Source organism: Trachypithecus francoisi, unplaced genomic scaffold (assembly GCF_009764315.1).
Source record: "Trachypithecus francoisi isolate TF-2019V2 unplaced genomic scaffold, Tfra_2.0 Lachesis_group5, whole genome shotgun sequence".
Lineage (NCBI taxonomy): Eukaryota > Metazoa > Chordata > Mammalia > Primates > Cercopithecidae > Trachypithecus > Trachypithecus francoisi.
This window is the reverse complement of record NW_022681470.1, coordinates 141,561,160-141,581,808: the sequence shown is the minus strand read 5'-3', so window position 1 is coordinate 141,581,808 and position 20,649 is coordinate 141,561,160. Positions and strand designations below refer to the sequence as shown.

General features: G+C 52.9%; 1 protein-coding gene across 2 annotated transcripts in view; it reads right to left on the bottom strand.

Annotated features, from left to right (window-relative positions):
- FBN3 (fibrillin 3) overlaps positions 1-20,649 on the bottom strand; it is an 89,701-nt gene that overhangs the window by 58,196 nt on the left and 10,856 nt on the right. For both annotated transcript variants that reach the window (XM_033197579.1, XM_033197580.1), the window contains exons 9-24: positions 19,399-19,551; positions 19,128-19,310; positions 17,985-18,128; positions 17,789-17,908; positions 17,563-17,688; positions 12,909-13,031; positions 11,294-11,569; positions 10,974-11,027; positions 9,078-9,203; positions 8,867-8,992; positions 5,028-5,147; positions 4,783-4,920; positions 4,613-4,663; positions 4,200-4,325; positions 1,623-1,847; positions 1,322-1,447 (exon numbers count right to left, since the gene is read on the bottom strand). In XM_033197579.1, the coding sequence (XP_033053470.1) occupies positions 1,322-1,447; positions 1,623-1,847; positions 4,200-4,325; positions 4,613-4,663; positions 4,783-4,920; positions 5,028-5,147; positions 8,867-8,992; positions 9,078-9,203; positions 10,974-11,027; positions 11,294-11,569; positions 12,909-13,031; positions 17,563-17,688; positions 17,789-17,908; positions 17,985-18,128; positions 19,128-19,310; positions 19,399-19,551 (2,217 nt within the window). The remainder of the gene's footprint in view (positions 1-1,321; positions 1,448-1,622; positions 1,848-4,199; positions 4,326-4,612; positions 4,664-4,782; positions 4,921-5,027; positions 5,148-8,866; positions 8,993-9,077; positions 9,204-10,973; positions 11,028-11,293; positions 11,570-12,908; positions 13,032-17,562; positions 17,689-17,788; positions 17,909-17,984; positions 18,129-19,127; positions 19,311-19,398; positions 19,552-20,649) is intronic.

The window sequence follows — 20,649 nt, the reverse complement described above, 5'->3', positions numbered from 1 at the left end:
CCATGTTGGCCAGCCTGTTCTCGAACTCCTGACCTAAAGCAATCCACCCACCTCGGCCTTCCAAAGTGCTAGGATTACAGGCGTGAGCCACCGCACACAGCCTGTTTGTTTTTTCAGAGACAGGGTCTTGCTCTGTCACCCAGGCTGGAGTGCAGCGGTGTGATCACAGCTCACTGCAGCCTCAACCTCCCGGGGGCTCAAGGGATCCTTCTGCCTCAGCCTCTGGAGTAGCTGGGACTACACTTAATGCAATAATAATGTTTTATTTTTTGCAGAGATGGAGGTCTTGCTGTGTTACCCAGGCTAGTCTCAAACTCTTGGGCTCAAGCAATCCTCCCACCTTGGCCTCCAAAAGTGCTGGGATTACAGGCGTGAGCCACCATGCCGGCCCTGGAGGCCTCTAAAGGTCACCTTTGCCAGCCCCTTCTTTTATGTTTTATTTACTTATTTATTTATTTTTCAGATGCAGTCTCGTTCTGTGACCCAGGCTGGAGTGCAATTGCATGATCTTGGCTTACTGTAACCTCCGCCTCCTGGGTTCAACTGATTCTGCTGCCTCAGCCTCACAAGTAACTGGGATTACAGGTGCCCGCCACCACACCCAGCTAATTTTTGTACTCTTAGTAGAGACAGGGTATTGCCATGTTGGCCAGGCTGGTCTCGAACTCCTGACCTCAAGTGATCCACTCACTTTGGCCTCCCAAAGTGCTGGGATTACAGGTATGATCCATCGCGCCTGGCCCAGCCCCTTCTTTTATAGTCAGGGTCCCTGCAGCCCAAGGAGGGCAATCACCTGCCCTAGGTCACACTGCACAGAGGCAGACACAAGAAGTGCCTAAAGAACAGGTGCTTGCTGGGCACGGTGGCGCATGCCTGTAATCCCAGCACTTTGGGAGGCTGAGGTGGGTGGATCACCTGAGGTTGGGAGTTCAAGATCATCCTGACCAACATGGAGAAACCCCATCTCTATTGAAAAATACAATATTAGCAAGGCATGGTGGCGCATGCCTGTAATCCCAGCTACTCAGGAAGCTGAGGCAGGAGAATCTCTTGAACCTGGGAGGCGGAGGTTGAAGTAAGCCGAGATCGTGCCATTGCACTCCAGCCTGGGCAACAAGAGTGAAACTCCGTCTCAAAAAAGAAGAAGGAGAAAGAGAAGGAGAAGGAGAAGGAGAAGAGGAAAGAGGGAAGAGGGAAGAGGAAGAGGAAGAAAGAAGAAAGAAGAAGAAAAAGAAAAACGGGCATTGTCTCTACGTCTTATTCGAGGCCCCAATCCCTTCCAAGGATCACACTCTCTCCACAAGGCAGAGGTGGCACCTACCTGTGCAGTTCCGTTCTTGGGCATCCAGAGCGAAGCCCCCCGCACAGGCGCAGTGGAAGCTGCCCACCGTGTTTCTGCAGGTACCATGCGTGCAGAGGCCAGGGAACGCCTTGCATTCATTCACATCTGAAGTACAGAGGTATCAAACCACCCTGACGTCCCCAAGCTCGGGATCCATACACCAAGCCCTCCCTGGGTTCTTAGTGCCTGGCCTTGCCCACATCCCCTTTTCCCCAAACACACCTCCCATATCCAGGCTTTTGCCTGTGCCGTGCCCCTCCCCACTCTTCCCCAACCGCACCTTTATAGAACGGCCGGCCAGACAGGAAGTCCCGGCTGGCAAAGCCCAGCCCCCGCGGGCACAGGCTGGCAAACTCCAAGGACTCGGGATCCGGGCAGGCCTCGCACTCGGCTCCCCAGGCGGCCCCAATGGAGCAGCAGCAGACGTCCATCCGGTACTTGCCAGGCAGGGTGACCCCACACTCATCCTTGTCCCATCGCAGGAAACATGCTTCCAATCTCATATCTGCACAAGGGAACGGTCACTGCGTCCCCACCCCTGCCACACTGTGCCCGCTGCGAGACAGGCATGCCACTCAGTCACTCCCATTGGAAACTTGCTCCCGGACGCAGTCAGGTCGAGGGCCAGAGTGAAAAAGGGTGACTTCCTCCAGGTACTGCCTGGGAGGGTACTATGTGTACTGTTCTGTAGCACTGTTCTAAGCCTCTCTATCCATATGTTTGTTTTAATGATTGATTCATTGGTTGATTGATTTGTTTTGAGACATAGTCTTGCTCTGTCACCCAGGCTGGAGTGCAGTGGCACAACCTCAGCTCACTGCAATCTCCACCTCCCAGGTTCAAGCAATTCTCCTGCTTCAGCCTCCCGAGAAGCTGGGATTACAGGCGTGTGCCACCACACCCAGCTAACTTTTGGGTTTTTTTAGTAGAGACTTGGTTTCACCACATTGACCAGGCTGATCTCGAACTCAAGCGATCTGCCCACCTCGGCCTCCCACAGTGCTGTGATTACAGGCATGAGCCACTGTGCCTGACGAATTTTTTTTTTAAGACAGAGTCTCGCTCTGTCCCCTAGGCTGTAGTGCAGTGGCACAATCTCAGCTCACTGCAACCTCCACCTCCCGGGTTCAAGGGATTCTCCTGCCTCAGCCTGCCGAGTAGCTGGGATTACAGGCACCCGCCACCACACCTGGCTAATTTTTGTATTTTAGTAGAGATTGAGTTTCACCGTGTTAACCAGGCGGGTCTTGAACTTTTGACCTCAAGCAATCCACCCGCCTCGGCCTCCCAAAAGTGCTGGCATTACAGGCGTGAGCCACCATGCCCGGCCACTGAGGCTTTTTTTTTTTTTTTTTTTTTTGAGATAGAGTCTCGCTCTGTCATCCAGGCTGTAGTGCAGTGGCCTGATCTCGGCTCACTGCAAGTTCCGCCCAAGTTCATGCCATTCTCCTGCCCCAGCCTCCTGAGTAGCTGGGACTACAGGCGCCCACCACTACGCCCGGCTAATTTTTTGTTGTTGATGTTGTTGCATTTTTAGTAGAGACAGGGTTTCACCGTGTTAGCCAGGATGGTCTCAATCTCCTGACCTCATGATCCGCCCGTCTCGGCCTCCCAAAGTGCTGGGATTACAGAAGTGAGCCACCACGCCCGGCCTAACTTTTGTGTTTTTTAATAGAGACTCGGTTTCTACACGTTGGCCAACCTGATCTCAAACTCAAGTAATCTGCTCACCTCGACCTCCCAAAGTGCTGGGATTATAGGCGTGAGCCACTATGCCTGGCCACTAAGGATTTTTAGGGCAGTGAAACTACCCTATGTGACACTACAATGGTGAACATATGTCATTATACATTCGTCCAAACCCACAGAATGGCCAACACACCAAGGGTAAACCCTAAGGTGCTCTATGGACTTGGAGATGACAGTGATGTACCTGCGTAGTTTCATCCATCGGAACAAATGCACCCTCTAACCCGGGGGCAAGATGTTGATAGTGGAGGAGGCTGTACGTGCGTGGAGGTGGGGGCTATGTGTTCATATTTGCTGTGAACCTAAAACCGTCGTCAAAGATAAATCCTGGCTGGAATTCCAGCACTCTGGGATGCTGAGGTGGGGGGATCCCTTGAGGCCAGGAGTTTGAGACCAGCCTAGGCAAGATAGTGAGACCTTGTCCCTACTAAAAAAAAAAAAAAAAAAAAAAAAAAAAAGTACCAATAAAGAAATAAATTAGCTGGGTATGGTGGTGCACACCTGTAGTCTCAGCTGCTCAGGAGATCAAGGTACAAAAATCAGCTGAACCCAGGAAGTGCAAGTTGTAGTGAGATGAGATTGTGCCACTGCACTCCTGCCTGGGTGACAGAGTGACACCCTGTCTCAAGAAAAAAGAAGAAAGAAAAAAAAAACCCACCCAAATGTCTTTCATGATGTGTTAGCCGGAGGCGGAGGTTCCCAAAGGATGCCTGAAATCTCTCCTATTCAGGCCGGGTGCAGCAGCTCACGCCTATAATCCCAACACTTTGGGAGGCCCAGGCGGGCAGATCACCTGAGGTCAGGAGTTCAAGATCAGCCTGGCCAACATGGTGAAACCCCATCTCTACTAAAAATACAAAAATTAGCCAGGCGTGGTGGTGCGTGCCTATAATCCTAGCTACTCAGGAGGCTGAGGCAGGAGAATGGCTTGAACCCGGGAGGCGGAAGTTGCAGTAAGCCGAGATCGCGCCACCGCACTCCAGCCTGGGCGACATAAGCGAGACTCCATCTCAAAAAAAAAAAATCTCTCTTGTTCCTTGAGTTGCTGCGGGTGGAGGGAACGAAGGAAAGACGGGTGGCCCCGTGTGTGGACCTCCCCTGGACTCACCCACGCACAGCCGGCCCGAGGCTTCCAGCATCAGGCCCTCTGGACACTCGCAGCGGAAAGACCCGGCAGTGTTGACACAACGCCCGTTGGGACAGACTCCCGGGAAGGACTCACACTCGTTCACATCTGAGTGGCAGAAAGTAAGGGAGGAGGGAAAGCCATAGAGTCCAGGGAGGGGAAGGGTGCTGGCTGGCCATTCCCCTGGGGTCTCAAGTTGTCCTTGGGGAGGAAGGAAGGGGATGGGGACAGGGATTGGGGACTGTCAAGAAGGCCTGGGGACCAGGGAGGGAGAACGTCTGTCCCCATCGTAAAAGACTCCAGGGCGGGGCTGGAGGTGGCACCCATGGGGGTGATGCAACTGGTGGTGTGTGGGCTCTGGAGTGGGGGTGAGCTGGACACAGGCAGGGAGTTACCATCGCAGGTGACACCCGTCATCCGGGCAAAGCCCCGGGCACAGGCAGGGTCTGCAATTGGAAAACGAGAATGAAGAGCAGAGTCATTCTCTCATGCCAGCCCCAGGGGGGACCCACCCCGTTGAGGGCTTTTCCCGTGGGCACCTGGGAGGCCCCGAGGAGGATGTTACCAATCTCGCAGCGTTCGCAGGGGCTCCCCCAGGCTGCCCCAAGGGTGGCGCAGCACTCGGACCGCAGGCTGGCTCCCTGAAGGTTCACCTCACAGCGGCTCTCCTGGATCTTCAGCCAGCAGGTGCCCTTGGTGCTGTCTGGGGAGAAAAGGCAGGTCACCTGTCTCACCTGCCGGGCCCACACCTGCACTCTGACCCACAGATGCCCAGCTTCTGGAACGCCATCAGGCTCTGGGGCCGCTCACCTAGACAGATGGTACCAGAGGAGTCCAGCCGGCTGCCAGGGGCACATTTGCAGGTGTAGGAGCCAGCCAGGTTCTGACAGATGCCGTTCACACACGGGCTGGACAGGCATTCATCCACATCTGCAGGGACAGCCCCCCACCAGGCCATGAACTGCAGGAGGAGGAGCCTTACCTGGCCAGGACCCCTCCTCCCCCAAGGGACTGCTGTACCCAGTGGCATAGGGTGCACCCAAATACACAAGTGTGCAGAGGGCACTGGAATCAAATGCGTGTGCAAGCACACGTGTGTGCTGAGCTGTGTGTGTACACGCTGTAAGAGACAGGAAATGCCAAACTGTTTTCCTTTTTTTCTCTCTTTTTTTTTTCTTTTTTATGAGACAGAGTCTCGCTCTGCTGCCCAGGCTGGAGTGCAGTGGCACCATCCCGGCTCACTGCAACCTCTGTCTCCCGGGTTCAAGCGATTCTCATGCCTCAGGCTCCAAAGTAGCTGGGACTACAGGCATGTGCTACCTTGCCTGGCTAATTTTTTTTTGCATTTTTAGTAGAGACAGGGTTTCATGATGTAGACCAGGCTGGTCTCAAACTCCCAACCTCAGGTGGTCCGCCCGCCTCGGCCTCCCAAAGTGCTGGGATTCTAGGCGTGAGCCACTGCACCCAGCCAAAACTGTATTTTTACTCTCACCTTCAACACAACACAACACAACACAACACAGAATACATCAGTGGTCAGACGTGGATTTTTTTGTTTGTTTTTGCCAAACTGCCCAATTCTCCGACACCAGTAGGGTGCCCTATAGTTCAATTCTGATGCTATCTGCCTGGAGTTGAAGTCTGACTCCACAGGCTGAGGGCTCAGTCCCACAAGACTGTCATCCACTCAGATGCCAATTGCAAATCGGGGCCTCCAGAATTTCTGCCTTCTCCTCGGGCTTGATCATCCGCTAGAGTGACTCACAGGACTCAGGGAAATACTTAACTTATGTTTACTAGTTTATTATGAAAGATATTATAGGCTGGGTGCAGTGGCTCATGCCTGTCATCCCAGCATTTTGGGAGGCTGAGGCAGGTGGATCATGGAGGTCAGGAGTTTGAGACCAGCCTGGCCAACACGATGAAATCCCATCTTTATTAAAAATACAAATTAATCCCAGCACTTTGGGAGGCCGAGATGGGTGGATCACGAGGTCAGGAGATCGAGACCATCCTGGCTAACACGGTGAAACTCCGTCTCTACTGAAAAATACAAAAAACTAGCCGGGCGAGGTGGCGGGTGCCTGTAGTCCCAGCTACTTGGGAGGCTGAGGCAGAAGAATGGCATAAACCCAGGAGGCGGAGCTTGCAGTGAGCTGAGATCCGGCCACTGCACTCCAGCCTGGGCGACAGAGTGAGACTCCGTCTCAAAAATATATATATATACAAATTAGCCGGGTGTGGTGGTGCACGCCTGCAGTCCCAGCTACTTGGGAGGCTGAGGCAGGATAATCTCTTGAACCACGGGAGAATTGTTTGAACCCAGGAGGTAGAGGTTACAGTGAGCCGAGATCGCACCATTGCACTCCAGCCTGGGTGACAGAGCAAGACTCTGTCTCAAAAAGACAAAATAAAAAAATAAAGGATATTAAGGATATTACAAATGATGAACAGCCAGATGGAAGAGATGCATGGTGCGGGGTATCTGGGAGGAGACGTGAAATTTCCGTGCCTGCTCTGGGCGTGCCACCTTGCCAGCACACAGATGTGTCCATCCACCTGGAAGCTCTCCAAACTCCACAGTTCGAGTAGGACTTCTGGGATGTGTGTATAAATGTGTGCCCCGAGTGTGTACAACTGTGTGTGACTGGGACCACAAGTGTGGGAAGTGTGAGAATGAGTGTATGGGCCAGGCATGGTGGCTCGCGCCTATAATCCCAGAACTTTGGGAGGCTGAGGTGGGTAGATTACTTGAGGTCAGGAGTTCGAGACCAGCCTGGCGAACATGGTGAAACCCTGTCTCTACTAAAAATACAAAAATTATTGCAAGGCCAGGCGCGGTGGCTCAAGCCTGTAATCCCAGCACTTGGGAGGCCGAGATGGGTGGATCACGAGGTCAGGAGATCGAGACCATCCTGGCTAACACGGTGAAACTCCGTCTCTACTGAAAAATACAAAAAACTAGCCGGGCGAGGTGGCGGGTGCCTGTAGTCCCAGCTACTTGGGAGGCTGAGGCAGAAGAATGGCATAAACCAGGAGGCGGAGCTTGCAGTGAGCTGAGATCCGGCCACTGCACTCCAGCCTGGGCGACAGAGTGAGACTCCGTCTCAAAAATATATATATATACAAATTAGCCGGGTGTGGTGGTGCACGCCTGCAGTCCCAGCTACTTGGGAGGCTGAGGCAGGATAATCTCTTGAACCACGGGAGAATTGTTTGAACCCAGGAGGTAGAGGTTACAGTGAGCCGAGATCGCACCATTGCACTCCAGCCTGGGTGACAGAGCAAGACTCTGTCTCAAAAAGACAAAATAAAAAAATAAAGGATATTAAGGATATTACAAATGATGAACAGCCAGATGGAAGAGATGCATGGTGCGGGGTATCTGGGAGGAGACGTGAAATTTCCGTGCCTGCTCTGGGCGTGCCACCTTGCCAGCACACAGATGTGTCCATCCACCTGGAAGCTCTCCAAACTCCACAGTTCGAGTAGGACTTCTGGGATGTGTGTATAAATGTGTGCCCCGAGTGTGTACAACTGTGTGTGACTGGGACCACAAGTGTGGGAAGTGTGAGAATGAGTGTATGGGCCAGGCATGGTGGCTCGCGCCTATAATCCCAGAACTTTGGGAGGCTGAGGTGGGTAGATTACTTGAGGTCAGGAGTTCGAGACCAGCCTGGCGAACATGGTGAAACCCTGTCTCTACTAAAAATACAAAAATTATTGCAAGGCCAGGCGCGGTGGCTCAAGCCTGTAATCCCAGCACTTTGGGAGGCCGAGACGGGCGGATCACGAGGTCAGGAGATCGAGACCATCCTGGCTAACATGGTGAAACCCCGTCTCTACTAAAAAAAATACAAAAAACTAGCCGGGCGAGGTGGCGGGCGCCTGTAGTCCCAGCTATTCGGGAGGCTGAGGCAGGAGAATGGCGTAAACCCGGGAGGCAGAGCTTGCAGTGAGCTGAGATCCGGCCACTGCACTCCAGCCCAGGTGACAGAGCGAGACTCCGTCTCAAAAAAAAAAAAAAAAGTATCTGGGTGTGGTGGTGGGCACCTGTAATCCCAGCTACTCAGGAGGCTGAAGCAGGAGAATCGCTTGAACTGGGAGGCGGAGGTTGCAGTGAGCCAAGATCGCGCCACTGCACTCCAGCCTGGGTGATAGAGCAAGACTCTGTCTCAAAAAGAAAAAAGAGTAAGTGTGTATGTAAATGTGAGTATATGCATGTCTTTGAGTGCATGTGTGTGAATGTAGGTACATATGCAAGTGTCTTTGAGTATGCATGTCTGTGTACACATGCACACAGCATGTCTGAATGTATTTGTCTGCATGTACACAGCATGTGTAGTGTGTCTGGGTTTATGTATGCATGACACATGCAACATGCATGTCTGAGTGTGGCTGTGCGCAGGATGTTTCTGAGTGTGTGCATATGTGTCTTGTGTACATACCTCATGCAACATGTGTGAGTATCGAAGCGTGTGTATATATGTGTGTGTGCACACTACATATAGCATACGTGTGTGTGAATAGAGGTAACATGTAAGCATCTTTGAGGGTGTGCATGTCTTTGTGTGCACACGCTACACACAGAGTATGTCGGGGCATGTGTGTGTGTGTGCACAAACCCACGTGAGCCCGGGACCCTATACCTTTGCAGATCTCCGTGTCCTGCCAGAAGTGGAAGCCGGGGGGGCAGGAGCAGCTGTAGCTGCCGGGGCTATTCTGGCACCACCCATTGTCACACAGGAGGCTGTTGAGGGCACACTCATCCACGTCTGTGGGGTGGGTGTGGGAGAGGGGGTGAGGAGTCTGCAGTAGAGGAGGTTGGCCGTGCATCCACCCTCCAGGTGGTGTGCTTACCTGTGCACTCCTTGCCTGAGGCACCTGCCTCATAACCCAGGTTGCAGATGCAGCGGTAGCTGCCCCGAAGGTTCTCACACACGCCATTGGCACAAACCTCAGGGTCCAGAGCACACTCGTTGATATCTGCGGAGGGAGGAGGGAGGGTGTGTCCCGGTGCCCCAGGGGTCTCTAGAAGTCAGATTCCCCAAGGCAAGAGCTCCAGCCCAGACCCGGCCTCATTTTTCTCTAAACCAGGGTTTCTCAGCCTGAGCACTGCTCACATTTGGGGCCAGATCATTTTTTGCTGCGAGGGCCATCTCATGCGTTTTAGGATGTCGAGCAGCTTCCATGGCCTCCATCCATGAGATGTCAGTAGCACCCACCTCGCCCCAGTATTACTCCAGACATTGTGAAATGACCTCGGCAGGGCAGGGGCCAAATTATCTCCAGTTTGGAGATAGTGGAGCAGACATTCATACAGTGGCACTATCATAAAAATAAAAGCAATTATAGGCCAGATACGGTGGCTATCACCTGTAATCCCACCACTTTGGGAGGCTGAGGTGGGAGGATTGCTTGAGCCCAGGAGTTTGAGACCAGCCTGGGCAACATAGCAAGACCCCATCTCTATAAAAAGTAAATTTTTTTTTGAGACAGGGTCTCACTCTGTCACATAGGCTGGAGTGCAGTGGTGCAGTCTCGGCTCACTGCAACCTCTGCCTCCCTGGTTCAAGTAATTCTCGTGACTCAGTAGCTGGGATTACCCCCAAGTAGCTGGGATTACAGCCACCACGCCCGGCTAATTTTTCTATTTTTAGTAGAGATGGGGTTTCACCATGTTGGCCAGGCTGGTCTGGAACTCCTGACTTCAAGTGATCCACCCGCCTCAGCCTCCCAAAGTGCTGGCTTTACAGACGTGAGCCACCACACCTGGCCAAAAAGTAAATTTTTAAAAAATTGGCTGGGCATGGCGGCTCATGTTTGTAATCACAGCACTTGGGGAGGCTGAGGTGGGTGGATCACTTGAGGCCAGAAGTTTGAGACCAGCCTGGGCAACATGGCAAAACCCCGTCTCTACTAAAAAAAAAAAAAAAAAAAAAAAATTAGCCAGGCGTGGTGACGCATGCCTGTAATCCCAGCTATTTGGAAGGCTGAGGTAGGAGAATCGCTTGAACCCAGGAGGCAGAGGTTGCAGTGAGCCAAGATCCCACCACTGCACTGTAGCCCGGGTAACAGAGCAAAACGAAAAGAAAAGAAAAGAAAGAGAGAGAGAGAGAGAGAGAAAGAAAGAAAGAGAGGAAGGAAGGAGGAAAGGAGGGAGGGAGGAAGGAAGGAAGGAAGGAAGGAAGGAAGGAAGGAAGGAAGGAAGGAAGGAAGGAAGGAAGGAAGGAAGGAAGGAAGGAAGGAAAAACAATTCATCAGGTCATGGCGGTGACTGCCTGCAGTCCCAGCTACTCAGGTGGTATCGCTTGAGCCCAGAAGGTCAAGGTTGCAGTGAGCTGTGATGGCACCACATCACTTGAGCCTGGGCAATACAGTGAGATCCCATCTCTGAAAAAGGGTGGGGGTAATCTTGGACGCAAACACACATACAGGGAGAACACCATGTGAAGGTGGAGGCAGAAACGGGGCAACGCCTCTATGAGCCAAGAAACGTCAAAGATTGCCGGCCGCCACCAGAAGCTGCGACAGAGTCTCCCTCAAAGGCTCCGAGGGAACCAGCCCTGCCCGCACCTTGATCTCTGACCTCTGGCCTCCAGAAGTGTGAGAATCAACTTATGTTGTTGAGGCCATCCGGTCTGGGGCACTTTGTTACGGGAACCCCAGGCAAACCGAACGGCCCCTGACCACAGTGCTCCCCACATCTGGTAGGGGTAGGCTGGCTGCTGTTTGGAGGGGCTGGGCTCCACTTACCTCGACCATCCGTGGTAATGCCAAGCCCACTGCTGCACAGTGCCTGGAACTCGGCTGGGGACGAAGGGACAGAGTGAGATGGGTCAGGGAGCTTAGCCATGGCTTGGATTCAGCCATAGGCAAGGACGAGCTCCCCTGGTCTTGGGCAAGAGTTTGGGACTAAGACGTAACTCCACACCCCGGAGAGAAAGCAACTCCCTTCAGCCTCTTTGTGAGAAGAGCCCCCACTCCATGGGAGCTACAACCCCCCACCACAAGCGAGGACCAATGGAGGCACTCAGACCAAGGAGGCCATGGGGATCAGGCAGCCAGATGCTCACCGGAGTTCTTGGCAGGACAAAGCTGGCAGGGCTCCCCAAAACCATGGTCTGGGTTGGCACAGCAACACTCAGACTTGGTGACGGTGCCAGGGAAGGGGCGGGCACAGGAGCCCTTCTCGATGGCCCCGTAGCAGGTGCTTTGCACATGCGTGTCCACGCACATGCTGCCATCCGTGCCCAGTGACAGCCCCTCCAGGCAATGGCAGTGGAAGGAGCCCTCGGTGTTGGTGCAGCGGCCGTTCACGCAGATGCCGGGCGTCTGGCACTCGTCAATGTCTGCAGAAGCCGTGGGGGCACGGGGATGGGTTCCAGCCTGCTCCCTTCCTCTCTCCCCTCCCCATCTCCCACCATTTCCATTTTCCCAGCGCTTCTTCTCTGCTTCTTTGTTTTTGGATGGAGTCTTGCTCTGTCGCCCAGGTTGGAGTGCAGTGGCACAATCTCAGTTCACTGCAAGCTCCGCCTCCCGGGTTCACGCCATTCTCCTGCCTCAGCCTCCCGAGTAGCTGGGACTACAGGTGCCCGCCACCACGCCTGGCTAATTTTTTGTATTTTTTTTTTTAGTAAAGATGGGGTTTCACTGTGTTATCCAGGATGGTCTCGATCTCCTGACCTTCTGCCCACCTCAGCCTCCCAAAGGGCTGGGATTACAGGTGTGAGCCACCGCGCCCGGCCTAAACAAATTTTTTAAAGGCAGGGTCTGACTCCCAGACTGGAGTGCGGCGGCGTGATCGTAGCTCACTGCAGCCTCCATCTTCTGGGCTCAAGCGGTCCTGCTGCCTCAGCGTCCTGAGTAGCAGGGACTACAGGGGTGCATCTCCATGTTCGGCTAATTTTTAAAATTTTTCTATTGAGATTGGAGTCTTATCATGTTGCCCAGGCTGGTCTCAATCAAACTCCTGAGCTCAAGTGATCCTTCTGCCTCAGCCTTCCAAAGTACTGGGATTACAGGTGCATGCTACCATGCCCAGCTAATTTTTTTTTTTTTTTAGGTAGAGATGGGGTCTGACTATGTTGCCCAGGCTGGTCTCGAACTCCTGGCCTCAAGTGATTCTCTAATCTCAGCCTCCTAAAGTGCTAGAATCACAGATGAACCTGGCCCCTCCCCACCTTATAACCCATCTCTCTCTCTTTTTTTTGTCTTTTGACACAGAGTCTCACTCTTGTCACCCAGGTTGGAGGGCAATGGCACAATCTCAGCTCACTGCAACTTCTACCTCCCAGGATCAAGCAATTCTCCTGCCTCAGCCTCCCAAGTAGCTGGGATTACAGGTGCCCACGACCATGCCCGGCTAATTTCTTGTATTTTTAGTAGAGACGGGGTTTCACCATGTTGGGCAGGCTGGTCTCGAACTCCTGACCTCAAGAGATCCATCTGCCTTGGCCTCCCAAAGTGCTGCGATTACAGGCGTGAGCCACGGCATGTGCCTCTTCCTTTCTTCCTTTTCTTGTTCTTCGCTTCTTCCCTTTTCCCTCCTCCTCTTTCTCTCCCTACCCCTTCTCTTCTCTTCTCTCATGCTCATCCCGTCCCTGTCCGGTCCCTCTTCTCTTCCTCCCCCTCCCTCTGCTTCCCCACCTCCCTTCTCCCCTCGGCTGGCCAGTCTTGTTCCAGGCTTACCCATGCAGTAGCGGCCGCCAGGCGCCAGCAGGAAGCCAGGTTTGCAGAGGCAGGAGAAGCTGCCATCCTCGTTGAGACACACGCCATTGACGCACATGGTGCTGGTGGCACACTCATTATGGTCTGGGGACAGCAGGAGAGGATGGGTCCAGGCAGGGGGCCGGGTACCCGGCCCACACTGGGACCCTCTCTCTCCCTCCTCCAAACGCCAGGGCTGAGCCCCCCAGGATCCCTCTCTGGCATGTGGGAGGCAAACAAGCTGTGGTTGTCTGTGACTGTGTATGCTTGTATATTAGTCTGTCCCCTGGGGTGTGAGTTCCCTGGGGCACGACCCCTGTCTTGCTCAGGCTGCATACAGTAAGTGCTGCATAAATATTTGCTCAAAGCTGAATAAACGTGGTGGTGGTTGCATGACATTGGAAATTTATTAAATTTCAGTGAATTGTTCATTTTAAAATGTTTAAATATTTTTTATTTTTTATTTATTTATTTATTTATTTATTTATTTTGAGGCGGAGTCTCGCTCTGTCGCCCGGGCTGGAGTGCAGTGGCCGGATCTCAGCTCACTGCAAGCTCCACCTCCCGGGTTTATGCCATTCTCCTGCCTCAGCCTCCCGAGTAGCTGGGACTACAGGCGCCTGCCACCTCGCCCGGCTAGTTTTTGTATTTTTAGTAGAGACGAGGTTTCACCGTGTTAACCAGGATGGTCTCGATCTCCTGACCTCGTGATCCGCCCGTCTCGGCCTCCCAAAGTGCTGGGATTACAGGCTTGAGCCACCGCGCCCGGCCAATATTTTTTAAAAGACTACTTTTTTTTTTTTTTTTGAGACAGTCTAGCTCTGTCACACAGGCTGGAGCACAGTGGCATGATCTCGGCTCATTGCAACCTCTGCCTCGCAGTTTCAAGCAATTCTGCTGCTTCAGCCTCTCGAGTAGCTGGGATTACAGGCATGTACCACCATGCTGGGCTAATCATTTTTGTATTTTTAGTAGAGATGGGGTTTCACCATGTTGACCAGGCTGGCCTTGAACTCCTGACCTCAAGTGATCTGCCCACCTCAGCCTCCCAAAGTACTGGGATTATAGGCGTGAGCCACCCCGCCCAACCTCTTGTTCAGTTTTAAATGATTAAATTTAGGTTGTGTGAATCTTACTTCAATTTTACAAAAAGGAAAGGGAAATAAGGTTAGTAAGAACATGGTCTAATTTAACAGAAGGTGGTAGGTGCAGAAACGAGTTGTTTTCCAAAATGTCAGTTTTAAATAATAAACGACTGAACATACATTAAAAAAAAAAAATGCATGAAATGCCACCACAAAAATTTACACATGAGCATTCACAGAAGTATTATTCCTAATAGCAAAAAGTGAAAACAAACCAGTGTCCTACTGATGAACGGATCAACACACTGTGGTCTATTCATGTAACGGAGCATTATTCAGCCATGAAAAAGAATGAAGAAGCCAGGAATGCTGGCTCATGCCTGTAGTCCCAGCTATTCAAGTGGCTGAGGCGGGGGGATTGCTTGAGACCCCCAGAACCCTTCCCTGGGGTGTGGGAGGCAAAAAGCTGTGGTTGTCTGTGGCTGTGTTTGCTTGCGTATTAGTCTGTCTGTTAGGATGTGAGTTAAAGTCTGGCCTAGGCAACATAGTGAGATCCAATCACAAAAAAATAAATACATGGCTGGGCTCTGTGGCTCACACCTGTAATCCCAGCACTTTGGGAGGCTGAGGCGGTCAGATCACCGGAGGTCAGGTGTTCGAGACTAGCCTGGTCAACATTGTGAAACCCCGTCTCTACTAAAAATTCAAACGTTAGCTGGGCACAGTGGCGCGCAGCTGTAATCCCACCTACTCAGGAGGCTGAGGCAGGAAAATTGCTTGAACCTGGGCAGCGGAGGTTGCAGTGAGCCAAGACGGCGCCACTGCATTCCAGCCTGGGACATAGAGGGAGACTCAAAATAAGTAAATAAATGGATAAATATTATGTATGTGTGTGTGTGTATGTGTGTGTGTGTATATATATATAATATATATATATATATATTTTTTTTTTTTTTTTAAAAAAAGGTCTAGCTCTGTCACCCAGGCTAGAGTGCAGTGATGCAATCACAGCTCACGGCAGCCTCAAACTCCTGGGCTCAAGTGATCCTCCTGCCTCAATCTCCTGAGTAGCTGGGACTACAGGCACACACCACCATGCCAGGCTAATTTTTGGGTCTTCTGCAGAGACAGGGTCTTGCTATGTTGCCCAGGCTGGTCTTGAACTCCTGGCCTCAAGCGACCCTCCTGCCTTCCCAAGTCCTGGGATTACAGGTGTGAGCCACCAAGCTTGGCATTAAAAAAAAAAAATTTTTTTTTTGAGACTGAGTCTCGCTCTGTCACCCACACTGGAGTGCAGTGGTGTGATCTTGGCTCACTGTAGCCTCTATCTCCTGGGTTCAAGCAATTCTCCTGCCTCAGCCTCCCAAGTAGCTGGGATTACAGGCATGTGCCATCACACTCAGCTAATTTTTATATTATTAGTGGTGACAGGGTTTCACCATGTTGGCCAGGCTGGTCTCAAACACCTGACCTCAAGTGATCCTCCCACCTCAGCCTCCCAAAGTGTTGGGATTAGAAGCATGAGCCACTGTGCCTGGCTCAAAATTTATTTAATTAAAAAAAAAAAAAATGAGGCCTGGCGTGATGGTTCACACCTATAATCCCAGCACTTTGGGAGGCTGAGGCAAGCAGATCACGAGGTCAGGAGATCAAGACCGTCCTGGCCAACATGGTGAAAGCCTGTCTCTATTAAAATACAAAAAATTAGCCGGGTGTAGTGGTGGGGGCTGGTAGTCCCAGTCACTCAGGAGACTGAGGCAGGGGAATCACAATCACTTGAACCCGGGAGGCGGAGGTTGCAGTGAGCTGAGATTGCACCACTGCACTCCAGCCTGGTGACACGGCAAGATGCCATGTCAAAAAAAAAAAAAAAAGGCCGGGCGTGGTGGCTCACACCTGTAATCTCAGCACTTTGGGAGGCCGAGGTGGGCGGGTCATGAGGTCAGGAGATCGAGACCATCTTGGCTAACACGGTGAAATCCCATCTCTACTAAAAATACAAAAAAATTAGCCGGGCGTGGTGGCGGGCGCCTGTAGTCCCAGCTACTCAGGAGGCTGATGCAGGAGAATGGCGTGAACCCAGGAGGCGGAGCTTGCAATGAGCCGAGATCATGTCACTGCACTCCAGCCTGGGCAACAGGGCAAGACCCCGTCTCAAAAAAAAAAAAGGAAAAAAAAAAAAAGAAGCACCAATACACACTGCAATATGGATGAATCTTGAAAACATCATATTCAGCAAAAGAAGCCAGTCACAGAAAACCATGATTCCCTTTTGTCCAGAACTGGCAACTTCATTGAGTCAGAAAACCGATTCACCTGGCACCCAGGGCTGCAGGCGAGGACAAAGAATTATAGAGTGACTATTAGTGAATACCAGGTTTGTTTTCGAGGCAATAAAGGTATTTTCCAGTTGGGTTGTAGTGATGCTTGTCCACCTCTGTGCATATACTAAAAACTGTTGACTAGCACACTTCAAATGGCTAATTTTATGGTATATGAATTATATATCAATAAATGCCAAAAATGTCTTTTTAAATGAAGGAATGCAGAAAGCACAAGATGCTTCCACTCGAGGGAAGACTTGAAGGCAGACCTCCTGAGATAAGGTGACAGAGTCAAGGGGTTCCCTTGGGTTATGGCTTGTGGGAGCCAAGTCCCCATTGGCTCCCACAAGCCATAACCTACCATATCCCAGAGAAAGCTGATGGGGGCGCTCTCCAAGGTCCTGATCTCAACCCCCACCAACCTCCCCGGCCCCCTCATTGGCCAGGCTCTTCCAAGCCATCCTAGGATGGGGAGGGATCCTGCTTCAGGCCAGGGTCAGGTGGTTACCAGTGTGGTCTTGCCCAAAAGACCCTTTCTTTTTCTTTTTTTGTTTTTTTTGACAGAGTTTCACTCTTGTTGCCCAGACTGGAGTGCAGTGGTGTGATCTCAGCTCACTGCAACCCCTGCCTCCCAGGTTCAAGTGATTCTGCTGACTTGGCCTCCCGAGTAGCTGGGGTTACAGGTGTCTGCCACCATGCCCGCCTAATTTTTTGTTTTTAGTAGAGACAGGGTTTCACTATGTTGGTCAGGCTCGTCTCGAACTTCTGACTTCAGGTGATCCACCCACCTCGGCCTCCCAAAGTGCTGGGATTACAGGTGTGATCTTTTTTTTTCTTTTTAGGAGATAGAGTCTCGCTCTATCAGCCAGGCTGGAGTGCAGGGGCACGAGCACAGCTCACTGCAGCCTCAATCTTTTCAGCTCAAGAGATTCCCCTGCCTCAGCCTTGCAAAGTGCTGGGATTACAGGCATGAGCCACCAAGGCTGGCCCCAAAAGGTCCTTTTTTGTGATTCATGGAATAAATTGAGGAAGGAGGAAATGAAGGGGAGAGTCAGGGTGGTCGGGGGATAAGAAGGGTCCAAGGTGGGCTGCTGGGTTCAGAGGTGAGCAGAAAAGACATCGTAGGGAGGGAGGAGGGTTTGGGGGCAGAGTGAAGATTTGAGGTGGCTATAAAAGGCAGCTAGTGGGGCCCAGAAGCCCCTGCCCACTCGCCCACCCCCAACTCACCCACACAGTTCTTGCCATCGGGGCTGAGCTCGAAGCCTGCATTGCAGACACACTGGAAGCTGCCCTCTGTGTTGACACAGTGGCCCAGGTGACAAAGGCCGCCACTGACAATGCACTCGTCCACATCTGCGGGGAAGGCAGGTGGGCAGTCAAGAGGCGCCCCCCACCCTCCAAGCCTGGGCCAGAACCCCCACCATCACTCCCACTCTCGGATGGACAGCCGTACCCACGCATGCCTGCTTGGTGGGCGTGGCCTGGAAGCCCAGGTAGCACCGGCAGTGGTAGGTGCCAGGGATGTTGACGCAGTCACCGTGGTGGCAGGGGCTACTGGTGCATTCATCTACATCTGAGGGGAGAGGACCCTGAGCCCCAGCACCAGCAGGGCAGTGAGAACCCACCCTCCCCACCTGGCTGTGGCTCACCGATGCACTCGCCACGCACGTCCTGGGTGTAGCCCACGTTACACTCGCAGCGGTAGCTGGAAGGCGTGGGCAGGCAGCGACCATTCAGACACAGGTTGGTGAAGTGTCGGCAGATGTCAATGGTCTGGTTCAGGGTAGCAGTGCCTACGGGTAGGGCCGGCAGGGGCATCTGAGCAGTGGCTGGCCCCCGCCCCAGTCTGGAGCCTGGGCTTCACCTCTCTGGGCCCAGATACCCCCTCTAAGGTTGGCACCCTGCCCCAGCTCAGATTCTGCCCCTTCTCACCCGGAGAGACCTGCCTTAGATTCAGAACTCCAACCTGGGACCTAGATCCCTCCAACCTGATGCCTAGATCCCTCCACCCTGGGGTCTAGATCCCTCCACCCTGGGGTCTAGATCCCTCCACCCTGGGGCCTAGATCCCTCCAACCTGGGGCCTAGATCCCTCCAACCTGGAGCCTTAGATCCCTCCAACCTGGGGCCTAGATCCCTCTAACCTGGGCCCAGAGATGCCCGGACACTCTGGGCCCAAATCCTCACTATGGGGCAAGACCCCAACCCAGGCCTAAATCCTTCATCTCAGACCCCCACACCAGACCCAAGCTTCCCACCCAAAGCCCAAACCCTGACTTATTTATTTATTTTTTTCAGAGAAAGGGTCTCACTCTGTCACCCAGGCTGGAGTGCAGTGGCACAATCACAGCTCACTGAAGCTTCCAGTTCCTGGGCTCCAGCGATCCTCCGGCCTCATCCTCCTAAGTGTGGCGGGGACGACTGGTGCACATCACCACACCTAGCTAATTTTAAATCTGCTGTAGAGACAGGGTCTTGCTATGTTGCCCAGGCTGGTCTCAAACTCCTGGCCTCAAGCAATCCTTCCACCTCGGCCTCCCAAAGTACTGGGATTACAGGCATGAGCCGCTGTTTCCAGCCCAAACTCTAACTCTGAGGACCAGATTCTCCAGTTACCTCCATCCGCATCCACAACCAGCACTGTCATCCCTACCAGCCAGGCCAGGAGTTCCCCCTCCAAAGCCCTAACCCTCTCTCTGAGGCCTGGACACCCTCCCCTGTTCAAAGCTCTCTCCCCAGATCCAGGACCATCCTTCAAGTCTTGGAACGTTCCTCCCAAGCCCCAAGTCTCACCAATATTAGAGTTGCCAGGGCCCAGGCTGGGGACTCCACGCCCATCGGAGCCATGGGGGTTGAATCGTGCCGGCCCAAGACGGGGGCCCATGCCATTGGATCCGAAGCCCAGGAGGCCAGGGAAGAGGCCAGGGTGGCCGGGTAGCAGCGGCAGCCCCTGGGCGCACAGTTGCTGGAACTCATCTGCAAGGAAGCCGGGTTGAGGCCAGGCCCTTGGTCCTCCCCTGTCCCCTCCTCCCCCGCAGCCCTGCAGGCTGCAGCTCTTACTCACTGGAGCCCCGAGGAGGACACAGCTCAGGGGCCAGGCCAGCCACCCAGCACCTGCCCTTGTCGCAGCAGCACTGCCTGCGAGTGTAGTGGCCGGTGAGGTCTCCAGCACAGCGGCCCCCGAAAAGCACTGAGAAGCAGGTGCCGGCCCGGTGGTCTGTAAAAGATCAGAGAGTGAGCCCATGAGCACGGGACATCAGTGACCAGACCTGGATCCAAATTCCAGCTGTAGCAGCACTGCCTGTAGGACGGGTCTGTTTGCCGCTCTGTGCCTGAGTTTCCCCTCCATAAAATGGGGACACTTGGAGCATCCACCTCACCTGGGGAAAGTATTATCTGGATGAAAAGTCTGACATAGTCCAGATGCAGTAGCTCATGCCTGGAATCCCAGAACTTTGGGAGGCCGGGGTGGGTGGATCACTTGGGGTCAGGAGTGCAAGACCAGCCTAACCAACATGGCGAAACCTCGTGTCTACTAAAAATACAAAAACTAGCCAGGCGTGGTAGCAGGCACTTGTAATCCCAGCTACTTGGGAGGCTGAGGTAGGAGAATCATGAATTGATTGAACCCAGGAGACAGAGGTTGCAGTGAGCTGAGATCATGCCACTGCACTCTGGCCTGGTCAACAGAGCAAGACTCTGTCTCAAAAAATATAAAGGGTCGGGCACAGTGGCTCACACCTGTAATCTTGGCACTTTGGGAGGCCGAGGCGGGTGGATCACGAGGTCAGGAGTTCAAGAACAGGCTGGCCAACATGACGAAACCCAGTGTCTACTAAAAATACAAAAATTAGCCAGGTGTGGTGGCACGCACCTGTACTTGGGAGGCTGAGGCAGGAGAATCACTTCAACCCGGGAGGCAGAGGCTGTAGTGAGCTGAGATCGTGCCACTGCACTCCAGACTGGGCGACAGAGCAAGATTCCGTCTCAAAAATAAATAAATAAATAAAAATAAAAAAGAAAAGTTTGACATGCGGCCAATGCTCATTCAGTGCCATCTCTTATCACCAAGATTTCCAAGTTATCACACAGAGGTAGTGAGCTCCCCGTCGCTGCAGGCATCCAACCACACTGAGGAAGACCCATTGGTGGGGAAGAACTGCCCCAGTGGGATACCAGGCAGGGACACCGAGATCTGCGGCTGTGTGTCTTTGCTTGCTGGCTTCAGGCATTACGCAGAAACCTAATGTGAATTTCAGAAAGGGGCCCCAAGGAGTCGAGGGGTGGATTGATGGCCATAGCCCCCGGGGAGACT